General features: G+C 37.2%; 2 protein-coding genes across 3 annotated transcripts; both read right to left on the bottom strand.

Moving 5' to 3' along the window:
* LOC18772093 lies at positions 1,765-3,105 on the bottom strand. Its single transcript, XM_007205961.2, has one exon. It carries the CDS (start codon positions 2,525-2,527, stop codon positions 2,018-2,020), a length of 510 nt encoding a protein of 169 aa, XP_007206023.1. The 5' UTR covers positions 2,528-3,105; the 3' UTR covers positions 1,765-2,017.
* LOC18773412 (growth-regulating factor 1) lies at positions 10,345-13,961 on the bottom strand. Of its 2 annotated transcripts, none has more exons than XM_020567217.1 (4): positions 13,112-13,961; positions 12,417-12,638; positions 11,725-12,079; positions 10,345-11,414 (listed from the first exon to the last, which is right to left on the bottom strand). In XM_020567217.1, the coding sequence occupies exons 1-4, from the start codon at positions 13,557-13,559 to the stop codon at positions 10,604-10,606; spliced, it is 1,836 nt and encodes a 611-aa protein (XP_020422806.1). In that variant the 5' UTR covers positions 13,560-13,961; the 3' UTR covers positions 10,345-10,603. The 2 variants fall into 2 exon arrangements, with proteins under 2 accessions (XP_020422806.1, XP_007208030.1); XM_007207968.2 differs by having other exon boundaries at positions 11,725-12,082; positions 13,112-13,960.

The following is a 16,916-nucleotide window of genomic DNA, read 5'->3' as shown; positions in this document are numbered from 1 at the left end:
CATGACATATTATACAGAATTTCATATAGGACTTATTTGGAGAGAAAAATTCAAAACCAGTCACTTGTGATTTTCTAATTGGTTCTTAGTGTGTTAAAAAAGTTATGAGAATCAATTAGAAAATAACAAGTGGCTAATTTTGGCTTTTTTACTCCAAATAGGTTTTATAAAGGCTTTTGTATATTATGTCATGCTAAAATGAATTTAATAGTGAAATCCTCCTTTTATATTTATAGCACCAACTTTACTCTTCTCAATTCGATTTTTATAATGAATTTGACAAAACATTCCTCTCTTTTCCCACCTGTCGTTTCCCTCCACCTTGCCCCTGGTTGGCATGGCCATTATGTGCATAGCCATGGTGAGGAAAAGGAACAAATTTTCAGCTAAACCTTTTATAACCAAAAAAGCTTTAAAAATATAACAGAAAATAGAGAACGGAAAACTGGAAAAAAATGGGCTTACAAGCCTGGCTAAAATTGTGCTTTACTCCTTAAGCATCTCACAGCAGTCCATTGGACATCTCCTATTAACAGATCTCTCCGAAGTTTATGTGCCCATAGCCATAGTTTTTTCAGTTATGGGCTTCGGCCTACCATAATGTATTTTCGTGAGGATAATATTTAGCTGCACCTCTTTCTCCATTTGTCGTGATTAACGATTCTTCATCATACACATATCATAATCGTAACTATTTTTAAATCACCATTTAAGGATCATTTTTATAAAAATATATCAACCGAATTGAACATAGTTTAATCATTCATTTTCTAACACTTGCTTACTTGAGTGTCAGAGTGTCTTCTTATAAGTTTTCCCCCCCTCATTACTTAATGGTTAAGTTTTATTGATGACATTCGATATCTCTAAATTATGCTTATGCCCAATTCCACTCTGCGATTTGGCCTACAAAACACAACCCTAGTTTTGGGTTTGGATCAATCAATTTCTGTTGGTAAGCTATCGCAATATAGCCGTAGCCCAATACATCTGTCGTCCCTCAATTTTGTTTCTGTAAGCCCATATTTTTCAATCAAGGACAAGGCCATGGTAAATCTAGTCTTCGGATTTAGAGGACGAGGCCGTAGCTCAATGTGACACGTGTATTAGAGAGGAGTATTATGACATATATTTGGCTTGCTAACTGTGGACTTGAGTTGCTAATTTTATTTAATTTTTTTTAAGACTGTCTAATTGAGCCTTTATTAGTTGATGATACTCATTTCACCGCTGGAATTTGTTACTAAAGTCCAGATGTTTGATGAGAAAATTTTAGGTGTAAATCGATTGCGTACAATTATATTCTTATCTTTCCCATTTCGTGATTACTTAAATCTACCGATGAAATTAAGTTAGAATTTTATATTTATGATAGGTGTGTGATTTTAGACCCTTGAATAAAGATTCAGAGATTACAAATCTAACTAAATCATGAATCAAACAGCCAAATAAAGAGAAGTAAGGATGAAGAAAGTGATATAATCTTGGAGATTGAATCAAATCCCAATAATCACAAGATAGTGATAAAATCAAATCAACATTATGGTAATGTTAAGAATTAGCAAAGGCAAGGGAAGAAAAATGTATGACAGGTTGTTGGAAATTAACCTCCATGACTAGACACAGGAGAATCCTCAACAACTTTAATAAATGTTCGAGCAGCCTTTGCTGATAGGCTTTGCAAAGACCAAAGAACATGTGGTCTGAAAGAAGAAAACATAAACTCAAACATAATGTTTGACAATATCCATAAAAGACTTGATCTATGAACACTAACATGTAGCAATCAGAACAAAAGATTGAACAAAGAAGCAAGCAATTCAATCCATTATCTTCAGATCATGCAGCAAACCTAAGGCCATATAAAGAAAAGAAGAAATCAAATTTGTAATAATAAAAAATCCCATGAAATTAGCATCACTAATTAACCGTATATATTACCAAAGTTAAGAACATAAGACATATTGGCAGCTAACTACATCTTTTGTGGAAACAAAGAAACACCCATCATCAATTTTCATCTGGTTGAGCCACTTGTGTCTCTCGGAAGAGCAGGAAGCTGAGACAGCTTTACAAAATTATCCTCTCTCACATCGCATGAATTCTTGCAAGAAAACATATTGAACCTGCTCTTCCTGACTTTACACCCAATTGCACCGAAACCTTTCTTATTATTCTCAATGCCAGGCAGCTTACCTGAATTATTATTCAAAGTGCTTGTACTTTTGGTGCACTCTTTGTAAGCCAGAAGAAAGGGGTCTGCTTCTACATGCCATCTAAACCCCTTCGTCGAACTACTTCTACTCGGAGCCTTCAATAATGGGCATGGAGGCAGAGGAATCTTTATCTCAGGATTGTTCACCAACTTATTGGGGCTATCTCCAGAGTCTTCTTCTGCAGAGAGGCAGTTAAGGGCACCAACCCCAAAATCTGTAGGGCAGTCTTGATTTGTGACCTTGGAGACGCCGGGCATGGCCTCCCATGAAAAGGGTACGCTCCCTTGTGAATGAACTTTTCTGTGGCTCATCTTTGGTGCTCTGTTTTCTTCTTTGGGGGCTTGTTTTGTTTAGAGAAATTGGATTTGGGAGGAGGGTTAAGGGGATCTTTTCATGTACTTGGCGATGTTTAACTGCAGAGATACCTAAAAAGGGCAAGCAAGAATAACGTGAAGAGGAAGATGATTCGAATTTAAAACGAATGCAAGATGAGATTATGATTATTAAGGAAAGGAAAGAAAACCAGTTTGTTGTGGGAGTTGAAGAGTGTGAGCGTGTGGTACGAAAAATAATGCGGTTTGAGTTGACGAATTCAATGGGGAATTATTGAGTTGGTAGAGTGGGATGGGGTATTCATTAATAACTTGTGTAGCAGTTTTAGGAAACACTGCTATGTAGATACAATCCCTGTACTAAGCATGCGATCACAACAGTAAATCTATTCAAAGCTGCAGGCTCTAAGATCATATATTTCTCAATCCAAATCCTTATAGGATACGGTTACGGTTAGTTAGATTGTGCATATCGGACCGTTAAATTTTAAGAAAATCTGATTTAACTCGGTGTATTTTGATTAAATCTTGAACAGGAAAAAAAAAAGAAAAATTAATTTGGAGTAAACGAAGTGCGCGACTGGAATCAGGTAAGAATAACACAATCAATGTTGTATCAAGGAGAATTTGGAGCAACTAGTTTTTGGTATAGTTTTGGTTGTCTTTACTTGGTTGGAAAATGTCTCAAGTTGTCTTCACGAATTTGATATCTAATTGTAATTAACTCAATTATAATAATGTAACTCTGTTGCTGACATTTTAATCCGTTGTAAAAGTGCCAGAAAAAGATAAAAAAGAGAATTGGGAAGTTACCAAATCTAAACCTAGTACAACATTAGGAAAGTTGTTGATCCATAGTACAAATTTTGCCTCAGGTCCCGATGTATGGTACACCTAGCACAGTGTGACTTCTCTTTACACAGTCAATTTTTAACTTAGACTTAACTAACCGAAAACTAACGCACAGCATATTTAGAGGCGGTTAAAAAGTTATAGTTTCCACCCAGGCCTAGTCGAAATTGAAAGCCAAAACAGAGTCAAATAGACACATGCACAGATAAGCAAGCAAGTTCAAATTCCCTTCTAATCATCACTTCAAAATCAGTACGAAACTAGAGCATGAACGTGTTGAATAATCTTTTGTATTCCACCGGGGGGAGTACCATAATCATGATTATCTTTTATCTTTATTGATATGAGTGTATCGTAGCCGTTATTATTTTTTGTATTCCCATTAAAATATGTATTAGGTCTTATTGGAGTCTACATATGAGTTTCAAGTGATTGATTACCTGTGTGGTTATTGTAATCGAGTCTTTTAACTTGTATCAATTATATTCCTATCATTTGATAGGAAAAAAAAAAGAACGTGTTTGATAAGTTTTACAAGTCTTTGTATAAGGTGGGTAGCTTAGCTAGTTGAGAGACCAAGAAAAGTATGCAGGCTTTGATATAAAATCCTTCATTATCAACCATGAAAGCGATCATTATGAACTTTCCAAGAACTACCCTACTTACTAATTACACATGGGTAGAATTTTCTCTACATGCAGAATTCAGGGTTGGAGGCAAGACCACGACTAATAACCTAACAGAAAAATGGTTACAACAATGACATTAATTCTTTTGGAGTCAAATGTAAGGAATTGGACGTGATAAGATGAAGAGACTTGAGCCAATGAGAAATTAATTTTGGTATTTAATCACTGTTATGTGACATTATGGTCATTGTCTAATGAAGACATTTGAGAAAACATGAAAAGTATGCTGGCCTTGCTTGGTTATCGGTCATCTCAATGAGGTTCTCTGGGAACATGAAAAAGAAGGGGGTTGTGTCTGGAGAGCCATTCATAATCCTGATGCCTTACGGTTTCATATTTTGAAGGACATATATTTTCCTGTATGCGATTTCATGCAGGCATCGGCGGGGCATTGGGCTTCTTGAGTTTGGGCCACCTGGAGACTCGATGATGTGGTTTATTTTATGGATGTGGAAACAGCTAACATGATTCGCCGAATTCCTATCTGTATGACAGATCAACCGAATCATGTAATCTGGCCTTGGTCCTCTTGTGGAAATTATATAGTTAAATCGGGGTACCATAATATTCATTCCTCGAGCAATATTCTACATAAATTTAAGGCTTTTTTATCACAAATAGTCCTTAACGTTTAAGATTTTATCACGAATGGTCTTTGAGGTTTTTTTGTGACACTAATAGTCCTTAACGTTAGGACTTTTTATCACAAATGGTCCCTCCATTAAAAATTCTGTTAAGTGTATGATGTGGAAGACAAGTGGAGTCCATATGTCCAATCACATTATGACATGTGGATGCAAAAAATAATTAAATAATTTTTTTTATATGAAAATTCCTTTTTTTTTTCTACAACTTTTCATCCCCCTTCCTCTACTCCATCTCTCTCCCCCTCTCTCCATCCTCACTCTCCATTCGGGTCCAATAATATAACCCATATATCTTTCTCCATCTTTGTATAGTGGTATATAAATCATAACCCACAATCCCCCTTTGTTTTTTTCTTGCCCATTGCCTGCCACCTGCAAGAAAAAATGGTCTTTGGGATTCTTTTATTGGTCTCTATTTTTTTAACACAGCCACCCGCAAGCTGCAACCCACGCCCAACTCCCCTACCCTCTCCCACTGTATTTTCTCTCCTCCTCTACTCTCCCCCTCTGTTTTTAATTATTTTAAGTTGTTTGAATAAATATTTGTGTAAAAGGAAATGTGAAACTACCTTGTGCAAGTGATTATTTTACAAAATATACAGAGGGAGAGGGGTGGGTGGGCATGGGGTGGTCGAGCTGTAGAGGCAAGGAAAAAAAATAGAGGGAGAGGGAGAGCACAGGGAGGAGAAAGGGCAGAGGTGAGGGGAGAGAGACAGAGAGAGAATGGATTTTCATAAAAAAAATAAATAAAAAAAATTATTTCTTTATTTATTTAATCCACATGTCACAATGTGATTGGACATATGGGCTCTACTTATTACACTTAACAGAATTTTTAACGGAGGGACCATTTGTGATAAAAAGCACTAACGTTAAGGACTATTAGTGTCACAAAAAAACTTCAAAGACCATTCGTGATAAAATCGTAAACGTTAAGGACCATTTGTGATAAAAAGCCTAAATTTAATGTGGAAAAAAAAAACCGTATATGTAGAATTGAAGGGTAGGATATTGCTTGCCTCTTTCCATTCATGCAAATAACAGTTTGACACATATGCAAAAATAATTCATTAAAAACACAAAAAGAAAAACTTATGCACACATGTCATATTGTTATTAATAGAAATGTAAGAGTTCCTACTTACATGATAAGGAGTGAAGTATTTTCCATTTCAATATATTTATACGATTTTGTATATGAGTTTTAAATCATCAATAGTCTATATATTGAATTTGAAAAAACAGCAATAATTTTTGGGTTTATCTGTGAAATTAACAAATAATATAATACTAAAAAACAAATACAAAATAAGAAATCAAAGCATGCTGTGCTGTGCCTATCTAAATTTAAGCCCAAGACAAAAGAAACAAGCTGGTCAGTTTTAATTTGGGCCCAGTTGGTCGAGGGATAGTAACGTCATTTTGAAATGTCTATATTAACAAGTCAATTCTCTCTCCCAAGTTCCCAACGCTAGGGCTTCCCTTCGCTCATACAACCAGAGCCACAGCCTCGCCGCCTCTTTATCTCTACTCCCGTCGCCCTGTAGAACGGTGTCGTTCCGATGGTTTGCGGCTTTCTCTTTTCCCAGCCATTGATTTTTACAAATTTCCAGGACTTTATTTTTTTATTTTTTTGGGTTTTGCAAATTGAAGAAGGCGATGAAGATGAAAACATTTCTCGATTCTGAGTATATATTTATATATACATGGACCAACCATTGGCATAGTATTCGTATTATGTACGGATGCTTTGCTACTTGATGACAGTGTTTGTGCGTGTCTGAGCCTTTCTCTTCTTTTTTTTTCTTTTTTTTTTTTTAAATCAATCAATTTATTTTTCTCCTTTTGTTTTTAATTTTTTTAATTAAATTTGTGATAAGAATATGGGGTTTTTGGAATTAAAAGGTGACCTGGGTTTGGCTATGATTATAAAGAAGTCTGAATGCTTATTTGTAATTTTGCAATTGGGTACTAGTATGACAGACGCCTGAACACCCATAGAATATGAGCCCCCAATTCTCCAGTTGTTTCAATTCTATTATCTTTCTTCTGCTTTAGTTAAATGATTTGGTTTTGTTCGGTTTAACAAAAATCATTGATTTGGTTTGGGGATTTTGGGCCTAAACCCAGTTTAAGTTTTTATTTTGTATTTTTTCCAACCTTGTTAATCCAAATCTATAAGTTTTATAAAAGGCATTTTATCACAAATGGTTCTTAACGTTTACAAAATTATCACGCATAGTCCTTGAGGTTTTTTTGTAACATGAATAGTCCTTAACGTTATAACTTTTTATCACAAATGGTCCCTGCCGTTAGAAATTCTGTTAAGTGTATGATGTGGAAGATAAGTGGAGTCCACATATCCAATCACATTGTGACATGTGGATGAAAAAATAAATAAATAAATAATTTTTTAAAATAAAAATTCTATTTTGTTTCCGCCTAGCACTTCCAATGTCAAACTATACAGAAATTCATTCTTTGCTAGCAAACTAGGTAGTGATAATGGCCGAAATTGTTCTCTTTCAAAGTCAAAAGATTGTATAACCTGGGAACTTGTACTTCTACCACCATAGGGAATCCAATGAACAGCTCCATGAAGAAAATTATTGAACAATAAGTTATTAAAATCCCCAGGAGGAGGGGGTCCAATGCTTCTCCATGCTCCTCCTGCGCCAATGGTGTAAATCTCAGCCTCAGTGTCCGGGTTGTTCAAACACCTTGTACACATTGGTCCCAATGCAAAAACCAAGTCCAACAATAAGCCACTTGTCGTTTCTATTAGCAGGTGGAATGGTGATGTACTCCCCCAAAACAGGGTTGCACACAAACAGGAGAAAGCCTTCATTAGCTCCAAAACAAAGCAGACCATTACATGAGTTTATCAAGCGAAATTCGGGCATGGCGGCGTCAACTGGCTGTAGAATATTTCCGGGAGAAAACGTTATTTCCTCGAGCTGCAATCTGAACCAGGAGCAGCACATGCTTCTACTTCCAGATGGGTAAAATAAAGTTCCATTGGTTTTGTTAGAGGGGGAGGGAGGAAGGTCTCGATCAAGATGCCAAAGGGTGATCTTGAAGCATGGGGATGAGTAAACTGAGGGTCAGAGATTATAAAAAGCCACGCCTTGCACACGCACCTGCAGTTGAAGAGGGTCTTGACAGAGAGCCTTAAGAGGATGTCCATGACTATACCCTGCCTGTGGAAGTTGCAGGTATCTTTGGGGCGGAGAGAGAGAGAAGGCAGAGAGAAAAAGAGAGAGAGAGAGAGAGAGAGGCTAAATGGATTTTCATTAAAAAAATATTTATTTATTTATTTGATCCACATGTCACTATGTGATTGGACATATGGGCTCCACTTATCTTCCACATCATACACTTAACAGAATTTCTAACGGCAGGGACCATTTGTGATAAAAATCCCTAACGTTAAGGACTATTAATGTCACAAAAAAACCTTAAAGACCATTTGTGATAATTTTGTAAACGTTAAGGACCATTTGTGATAAAAAGCCTTTATAAAATACAAGTGGACGGTCCGAATCGATTTACATTGATTCAGTTCTAGACCGTTTGCATTATTTTTTCTGTCAAAATTAAATTCCGATGAGGCAGTTTTGTCGATTCGCCCAGATTGAAGGCGGGCCGCTAGTGCTAGCAAGGGCCTTGTCTATAAAAAAGAGGCACAAGTTGTTGTCTCGTACTGTTTTGGATGCATTCATGCCAGTAAAGAGTGGAATATCGTGGCAGTTGTCACTGTGATGAACGATGATATACCAATTGGGCCAGTGCAGTAGTCAAACAAACGAAAGTGTATTTTGACATTTTACATATCTGAAACCTGAAATTCTTAAAGGAAGATATTGGGAACTAGAATAGCACCAAGTGGGTGGTAATTCCCAATCATGGTGAAGGAGAATGAATTTCCAGACAACATAATAAAGCCGAATCATTGTAAATTTTATTTTTCACGTAGTAAAACTGCTCTCCACTGTAACTACATGTGGTATTTGTGCAAGCCAAAAAATAATTTAATGGTAAAAAGTTAACTGTGATATTATTGAAATTTAAATCAATTTACCTGTACAAGTTTGACGTGTTGAGTTGTAACGGATTGAAAGGTCATTTTTAGGTTATGTTAGTCGATCCGAATTTGATTGGAATCCTTCTATACGTACTCAAATTCGATAAATTTTATGTTAATTTTTAATCATGCTATCTTGTCATGTTAAAAATTGTCATTCGTAATTAGACTGTGGATAACACTAGTCAAGATGCTCCTTCAATGCCACTGAAAACACAGGTTTTTCTTGCTTGGAGGGGTCCTTTGAAATTCACTTGGAGAGTGGAATGGTGGTTTTGCTATTAATTTAGGGATAGGCCAGGTGCTGGAAGCTAAACTTTGGGGTCTGCTCTTTGGTTTGAAGCTTGATGCTGATAGTAGAATGTCTAAACTCATCATTGAGATGGATTCTGCTATTGCAATTCAGCTAATCCAACCACACAATCTTCTCCTCCTTCATCCTTTTGCTGCTTTGGTGTCCAGTTGTGTGGGGATCCTAAACAAGTTTGAGAGCTATGAGATTTATCATATTTATAGGGAGAAGAACATTGTTGCAGACAGATTAGCTAGTTGGAGTCATAACTTGGATCTGGGTTTGTATATGCTTGATGAGGCTCCTAATTGACTTGGTTCTGTGTCGGTGGATGACCTGCTAGGGTTATCTAAACCTCGTATGATTTGTGTTGTTTAGTTTCTTTGATTGTTGGGTGTTCTTACCCCTCCCTTGTTCACCCAAAAAAAAAAAAAAAAAAAAGATGCTCCTACAATGCCAGGTTGACCAGTGACCAAAATCGCCATCTGAAACACCCACTTGGATAAATCAAGTTCAACTTGTATGTGGCTATAAACCCAAAGGGTGGTCCATTGTTAGCCCTGGTCCCATCCCATCCCATCACAACATTATTTTTTATGAATCCTTGACTTCATGCAGCCATGGTTTTAAGACTAGCCTGTCCAGAACAATAAGAAGCCGGACTAGGCTAGGGCCAAACATGTGCAAATCCGGGTCAGGCTCAGAGGTGGTAGGGCCACCCTAAACCCTGGCCCATGGCCAAGTGGTTTTAACTCTACACAAACTAAACACACTAGAGTGTTGGATGTTGGGTTGACAGCCCACAAGAGTGCCTCTTGTCTTGAGGCCAGGGAGCTTCCAAACCTAATTTACTATTTCTGATCACAATCATGCATATTTGCTGCTGCAAGTGCAAAATCCACCAGCCAGAGAGGAGGTTGGAAGAGGCTCTGTCAAGGGGAGGGGGCCCTATAAAGAGACGGCCAATACACTTCAATGATCAATATGTGTTTTGGAAGGTATCTCTTATATTATGATGGTAGAAGTTTCCCTACCATCATTGACCTGCTTTGTCCCCACTGTTTTTAGGGGCTAGACAGATCCTCCTCACTTGAAAATGTACATCTCACAATCCTGCAAAAGATATGCTGCCCTCTCAGAGACCCTACCAATAATGCAACTTTTTTGATAGTTTTGAATGATCAGTTACGCATATGGAACCTGTAAAATAAATGTTAGGAGATAAGGTGACATATTAACAAAGCATAAATTACTTATAAAATTCATAAAGAAAGAACTATGGATACCCACAAATCCACACTAGCCAAAGTGGCCAACATCTATGCAAATTAGGATCACCATGTCTCTAGTTTGTAAACCCAGGAAGAAGAAGAAGAAGAAGAAAATGAACAAAGGATAAGGAAACAAGAAAAGAGAGAAATTAAAAAAGATCACAAATGGTTATGCCAAGTTCATGTCTAGTCTCTCCTCCAGTTTGGAGCTTTGCAAATTTTACAGGGATGGAACTGAGGAACTTGCAAAGGTTGAACCTAGCACATCATCATATATGCTTGCCCCATCAAGATTCTTCTTGTTCTCACCTCTTGGGCTGCTCCCTGAACTACTGTTTGAAAGCGAACAGAAAGTTGACTTCTGCAAGACACCGGTTGGGGAGGATCCCAACTGAGGGCTGCCGTCCCACCCTTCATTTATGAGGTTAAGCGGCGATACTGAGTTATTGCACATCTTGCCACTGCTAGTGGTGTTGGTCAGGACCTCTCCTAAAGGACCCCCCATTGAATTTCCATAAGAGATAGGTATCCAATTTGTCTTCTGGCTTGATTCACTAAGCTCATTGCTCGCTCCCAAATTCATTTGGGCTGGCTCAAACTCTCTGGATAGCCTCAATGGTGAGAGTGCACGTTTCTCTTGCGTGGGTGAGGAAGAGGACGATGAGAACTCCGAGGATGTCATAGGGATTGACATTGAGAGCTGAGTCCAGTCTGATTTTATTTCATCAGGCCAAGTACTGACCGAGTGACTGGACTGGTCCTTAGGCCAATCATCAATGAACTGCCGAAGCGGATGTTGGTCTTGGGCTTCCTGATCACTGAAATCTAGGAAAGAACCACCAAAGTCTTTAGAAATGTAAGAGTTCCTATGTGAAGGGTTGAGAAGTGAATCAGTAGAAACAAGTCCAAACTCTGATTGAGAAGATTCTTCCACTGGGATTTCTTGTTTCGGCATGTTAAACCTCGAATCACTGGCTTTCGGCTTGATGGTAGAAGCAGACATCACAGAAAGGCCCCGAGGATCTTGCATCCTGCAACACACCTTCTCGTTGATTAGAAAATGTTTAAGAAAGTGCATAAAGTAAAAGTAGATGAATAAACTAGGCATACCACTAGGAAATATGCACATAATTACATACAGTTTCAACGATAAAGGTCTTAATTCAATAATCCAAACTAGTAAGACTAGTCACCATCACCAAAGTAAAGATGGAATGATGGGGTCTACAATAAAGTAAAGGAAAAAGGCAGTGTGCATAACAGTTTGAAATCAAAATCATATTATAAAGCCTGGATGATAACTAAAACAGATAAGGAAGCTGTAGTGCATCTAATTTTCACCTGTTGACAAAGGCATCTGCTGAAGGATTGGCTGCACCAGCAGGCTGCAAACTTTTGAACTGGTTCTGCATGGTTGCGACATTATTGGATGTGCCGGTGCTTGGCATCACCGGCGTTGACATAGACGAAGTCATGGGCACCCCCTTTGAATTACTGGTCCCAGAGGCGGCCTGGCCAGGCTGGCCTTCCACAGGCTTTCTTGAACGATGGCGGCCCCTGTTTATGTGCCTTTCACAATACTTCTGGTCTGCAACAGCATCTCTTGAGCACCGCCATTTCTTCCCATCCGTTCGACGACACCTCCCAGGTTCAGGATCAGTGTTGCCAGAAAATCCCAGATGGTAAGAGCCCCACGCTACTGTATCAAAGTAAAATCCCAACATATATATACATTGAAGAAAAGACAAATCAGACAAAAGGGTAAAACAAGAAGAACATGACTTCTGAATCAAACCCAGCATTACTTTCTAATTGCAAACACTATCGTGGACAAAACTTTCTAACAAAGATAATCTGTTCAGCATAACAACATAAAATTGGAAATTCCATGCTCTGAACAGTAAACTGTACAAACAAATAGTATTTTAAGAAATAAAAAAACAGCAACTGCCTCATCAAATGTACAAAAAGTTAAATTTCAACACAGACGTATTTCTAACTGAGATTATTGAGCATTTATAAAAGAAGCTTACATGAGTTGGGAGCTAAATTTCCTGTAGAACCCGACAAGCCATAAGGATAGAGGGATTTCTTGAGAGGTATCAGTAAATTAGATGGCACAGGCACATTTGAAGTCATGTACTTGTAGATCAAGGCCTGGTGCTCTAGCTCAATCCACTGAGACGGAGTAAATGGTCCTCTAACCCCAGCAAAAGGCCCATGCATGCTCGGATTTATGCTTCCAGAACCATAAGCTGAAACATGAGAAACACAATGACTTGTCTGAAGCATAGTTACATTTAAAGGCCAAAAAAAATAAAAAATAAAAAATAAAAACTGGCCCAAACAAGTCTTATCTCCTAGTCCCAATATTTTCCTTTTTCCTTCCCACCCTTTCCCCATTTGTTTCTATCAATCTTTGAACTGTTGAAGACGTTACCAAAAACCAAAGCAAAAATGGCAGTTTCTATGAGGGAGAAAATTCCACCTTTCTTTCTTGACAAGACCTCAAAACCGAAAATTTCTACTAAATGCCCTATGAAAAGACTCACCAACAATATTAGCAAAAACCCATCTTTGCACAAAAATGTGCCTAAAATTTCTGCTCTACATTCACATTTCCCCAAACCCCATCTCATAAAATCCATGACCATCATTGACCAACCAGCTCACCACCCAAATATAAAAAAATTAAAAATTAAAAAGGACACATAAATGAAATTAGTACCTGCTGCATTCCTAGTATAAGCAGAGGGAGTGAGAGCTGGGGTGCGCTGGTAGTAGGCAAAGTCTGGGCCTTGGATGGTTCTCTCCAACATTCCATCTTTGCTGAGAAAAGTGACTTCTGATTTGTTGTTAGAAAAGCTGAGCATCTGCTCCTGTCTGTGAGTATCAGCAGGAAGCAGAGAATTAGATCTCAGCAGAGGAGTGCCCTGATATTGTAATGGCATTGTCTTGGGAGCAGGCAAGTCATCATTTTTGGGCATTTTTGAGGTCCTCCAGTCATCTTCAGCAGGCCAAGATCTTTGCTGCTTGACAGAGCCAGATCCATGAGGAACATTTGGGGCATGACCCTTTGGTTTGGTCTCAGGGTCTGAGGCCAGAGAATGAGCTGCTCCTGTTGCTCCACCTTCAGGGCCCACCAAACCCTCCAAACCCATCCCCCCAAAATCCATTCTGGACACTCCACCAATCTCCAGATATTGAGTTCATGAGCAGGAAGACCAAAACGAAGCTTCAAAGAGTTGGATGAGAGAGAAAGAGAGGCGCATCTTGAGGGTGGGTTTTTCTACTGCTGAGAGAGAGCTGATTTTTAAAAAGGAGTGGTCTTTGAGAAGTAAAAAATAATAATAATTGGAGAGAGAGACACAGAGAGAGAGAGAGAGAGAGAGAGAGAGAGAGAGATGAAACAGGGGAGCACACCAAGCTAGCTAGTACCAAACACACACTCCACTTTTGAGACATGCTAGCACAAGTTTATCCATGACTATTTAAAGTGGAAATATTTGCAGTTTTTTTTTCTTATTATTATTATTATTATTATTATTTTAATAAATGCAAATAAAATTAATTTTACTACACTTGTTGGGAGCTGTATCTGTGTTCATACTGTTTAGAGTAGTAGATTTTGTATTTATTATAAACTTTTTCTAAGTGGATACTGGTAATAAATTTACTAAAATCTCCCTAAACCTCATTCCGGAAAGCACTTAGTACGGATGAACTTGAGTGCCATGCCAACTACAATTTAATTAGGATTTGGTTTGTCTGACTTCCTACCAATTATGCCTCTCCCCAAATTATTACCGTGATTCTCATACAATTTTATATGCATACAATATCTGAGTTCCAAGTTCGAATTATTAATTTTTGGTATATTTTTAGAGAAATAAATTTCATTACGGATGTTCTTGCTAACTTCGTACATAATTTCAACTATTCTCATATTTGATATTCTAACTTATGTTTTTCCATAGCTTCTAAAGATCTTTTTTATGATAGGACTAGGAATCCCAAAGTGATTCTCCTCGTAGTTTTGTCTTTGCCTTAAAACCAATTATTAAAATTTCCTTAATTTGTGCATTATTAGTTAAAACTTTAAAATTTCAAAATCAGCATGAACTTGGGTACATGTTGTTGACATGATATCCTCAATTGTTTTTTCTTCTTTTTTCCCCTGGCAAAATCATCACCTACTGTTTAGTCCTTTGTTGGTTTTGTGGTTGTGTTAAGTTTGTCGTCAATGGATCTAATATTGTATTGAAACATTTGTACTAGTTCTAGCTAAAAATAAAGTTCTGGAGAATATTGATGAGGTGCAAAATAAAAGATGCAGAAAACGTGGGAATATATACACAACAAAAGTGTGTGTGTGTGTGTGTATATATGTATATATATAAGACAAGAATCGGCCCTCGTACTTCATTTTTGTAATAAAAGTTGATTGATACGTCTCTTCCCAGACAAATCTTCTATGCATGTTAGCAATCGAAACTGCTTTGTATATATCATGGAAAATATTTATAGTTGTGGAGTTTGAGAGCATTGGTATGGTTTGCAAAACAGTTTTTGTATATACAAGTTTCATTGAAATAATTTCCCATTATTTTTATCGTAAGAGGGCTTGCTATTAATAAAAGCCCATCACACTAATTAACAAATAAGTTCTCATAAAAGAAAAGGCTTGGCCTTGACTTCGAAAATTTTATCAAGCAGTTCTATTATTATTGTATTAGCGTTCCGTGAATTTTATGTCGACGCACTATATCACGTTACGACAAATAAATACACTTATTAAATAGCTTGGTATACCATAAAGAGCTATCTCCAATTAAAAGAATTAGACAAGACTTTTTACCCAAAAAAAAGAAAAAAGAAATAGACAAGACTACTATGCCTTGGATGAAATTCCACATGCGCATCTCATATTTGTAAAATTCAAATAAAAAGCTTTTTTTCTCTATAAAAAAATTATTTGTGTATTCCAAATAGACAAAGATGGGACGATGTTTTTCAGGATTATATAGATAATTTAAAATGAAAATAAAGAAGATGAGTATGCTTTAAAATAAAATCTAAGCACTGTGATAAGAAAATTAACCTTCGGTAATTAAAGCAACTTCGTTTCCTCTCTCTCTCTCTCTCTCTCTCTCTCCCCCCAAATCTATTACTTTTATTACAAAATCTTTATAAATAAATAATTGGACTCCCTCTCTCTCTCTCTCTCTCTCTCTCTCTCTCTCTCTTATGTGACACTAATTGGGATTAAACTAACTTGTGGGTTAAAAGTGAAATGAAAAAGTAAAACCATTTACAGTAAGTCAAAGTCTCGTGTGGAAAAACGTATGCAAGTGGGAGTATGCATAAAGAAAATCTAGGAGGGCATTGATGTCACTTCAAAGATTGATGTTTAAAAAATATATATGTATTAGATATTTTTATTTTTTTGCTGAGAAAGCTGTGTTAGAGTTATCCCTTGGATTTTATCAAGGCTTTGTCGTTTTGTGCAACAGCACCAAAGAGCCCGCTAGCGGGTTTCATGTTTGGGTCCGTCCTATCTGTGGCCGGTAGCGTATGGTTGCATGTAAAAACATGTTTGCCACGTGACCCCCAAGATGCCTTCTTCACTAACCTCCTCTTGGCCACCTTCTCTTCTGTTCTATAAACATCCGAGATTATCCACGCATGGCCTCTATAACCATTTTGCTTTGTCTGTTAAATACTAATCATACTTATTTGAAACGTTCGTAAACAACTTTGAACTGTTGATCAAATTGCTAATAATTATTATAAATAACTTTGAATTCTTGATTAAATCACCAACAATTATCGTACAGTACGTATAATAGTCGTTGCACACTTTTCCAACCCGGCCAAAAACATGACTAAAAGGACTAGCCCTAGAATAATGAACATATGTGATCTATTTGATCTTATCCCTTACTAACTAGAATCCAAATCCAATTTTTATTCTTTTTAAAGTTTGGATGCAAATGCAAAAAGATAACTTTTTTGCTACATGGATAAATGCAAATGTGGTGGATGCTTCCACCTCAATTCTGAAACCCAAACGTGTGTTGTGCATTCTCGTTGAAGACAAAGCCACAGAAGTCACAAAAACTGAGCCAATGCATGCCCTAGTTTTGACATGTATTTAGCCTTGAATGTCTCTGGTTTTGACAAGTATTAGCCATGTATTAACTCGGGATCACCAAAGACAAATCTTCTTAACTGCATCCCAAAACCAAAAGAAACCCTGCATTTTGTTGGACAGCTGGTGCCCATGCAACCAAACGTTGCAAACTTAAATGCAATTAATTTTTGGTCAAGTCTTAAATGCAATTAATTAAATCAACCCAGATTAGTTAGATACAAACAAACCAAAGTGGGTCCATCGATTTCCAAAACCCTAACTAGAAGACAGCAATTAAAAACGTATTAAGCGGTGGCATAAATGCCCTTTTTAAGAAAAAAAATTTGCAAGTCACGAGAATATTGTTATTTTGTTATCGTTATTCAATGACGTTCTACCA

This window comes from Prunus persica, chromosome G6, assembly GCF_000346465.2.
Source record: "Prunus persica cultivar Lovell chromosome G6, Prunus_persica_NCBIv2, whole genome shotgun sequence".
In the NCBI taxonomy this organism is placed as follows: Eukaryota; Viridiplantae; Streptophyta; class Magnoliopsida; order Rosales; family Rosaceae; genus Prunus; species Prunus persica.
This window is presented reverse-complemented; position numbering and strand designations above follow the sequence as displayed.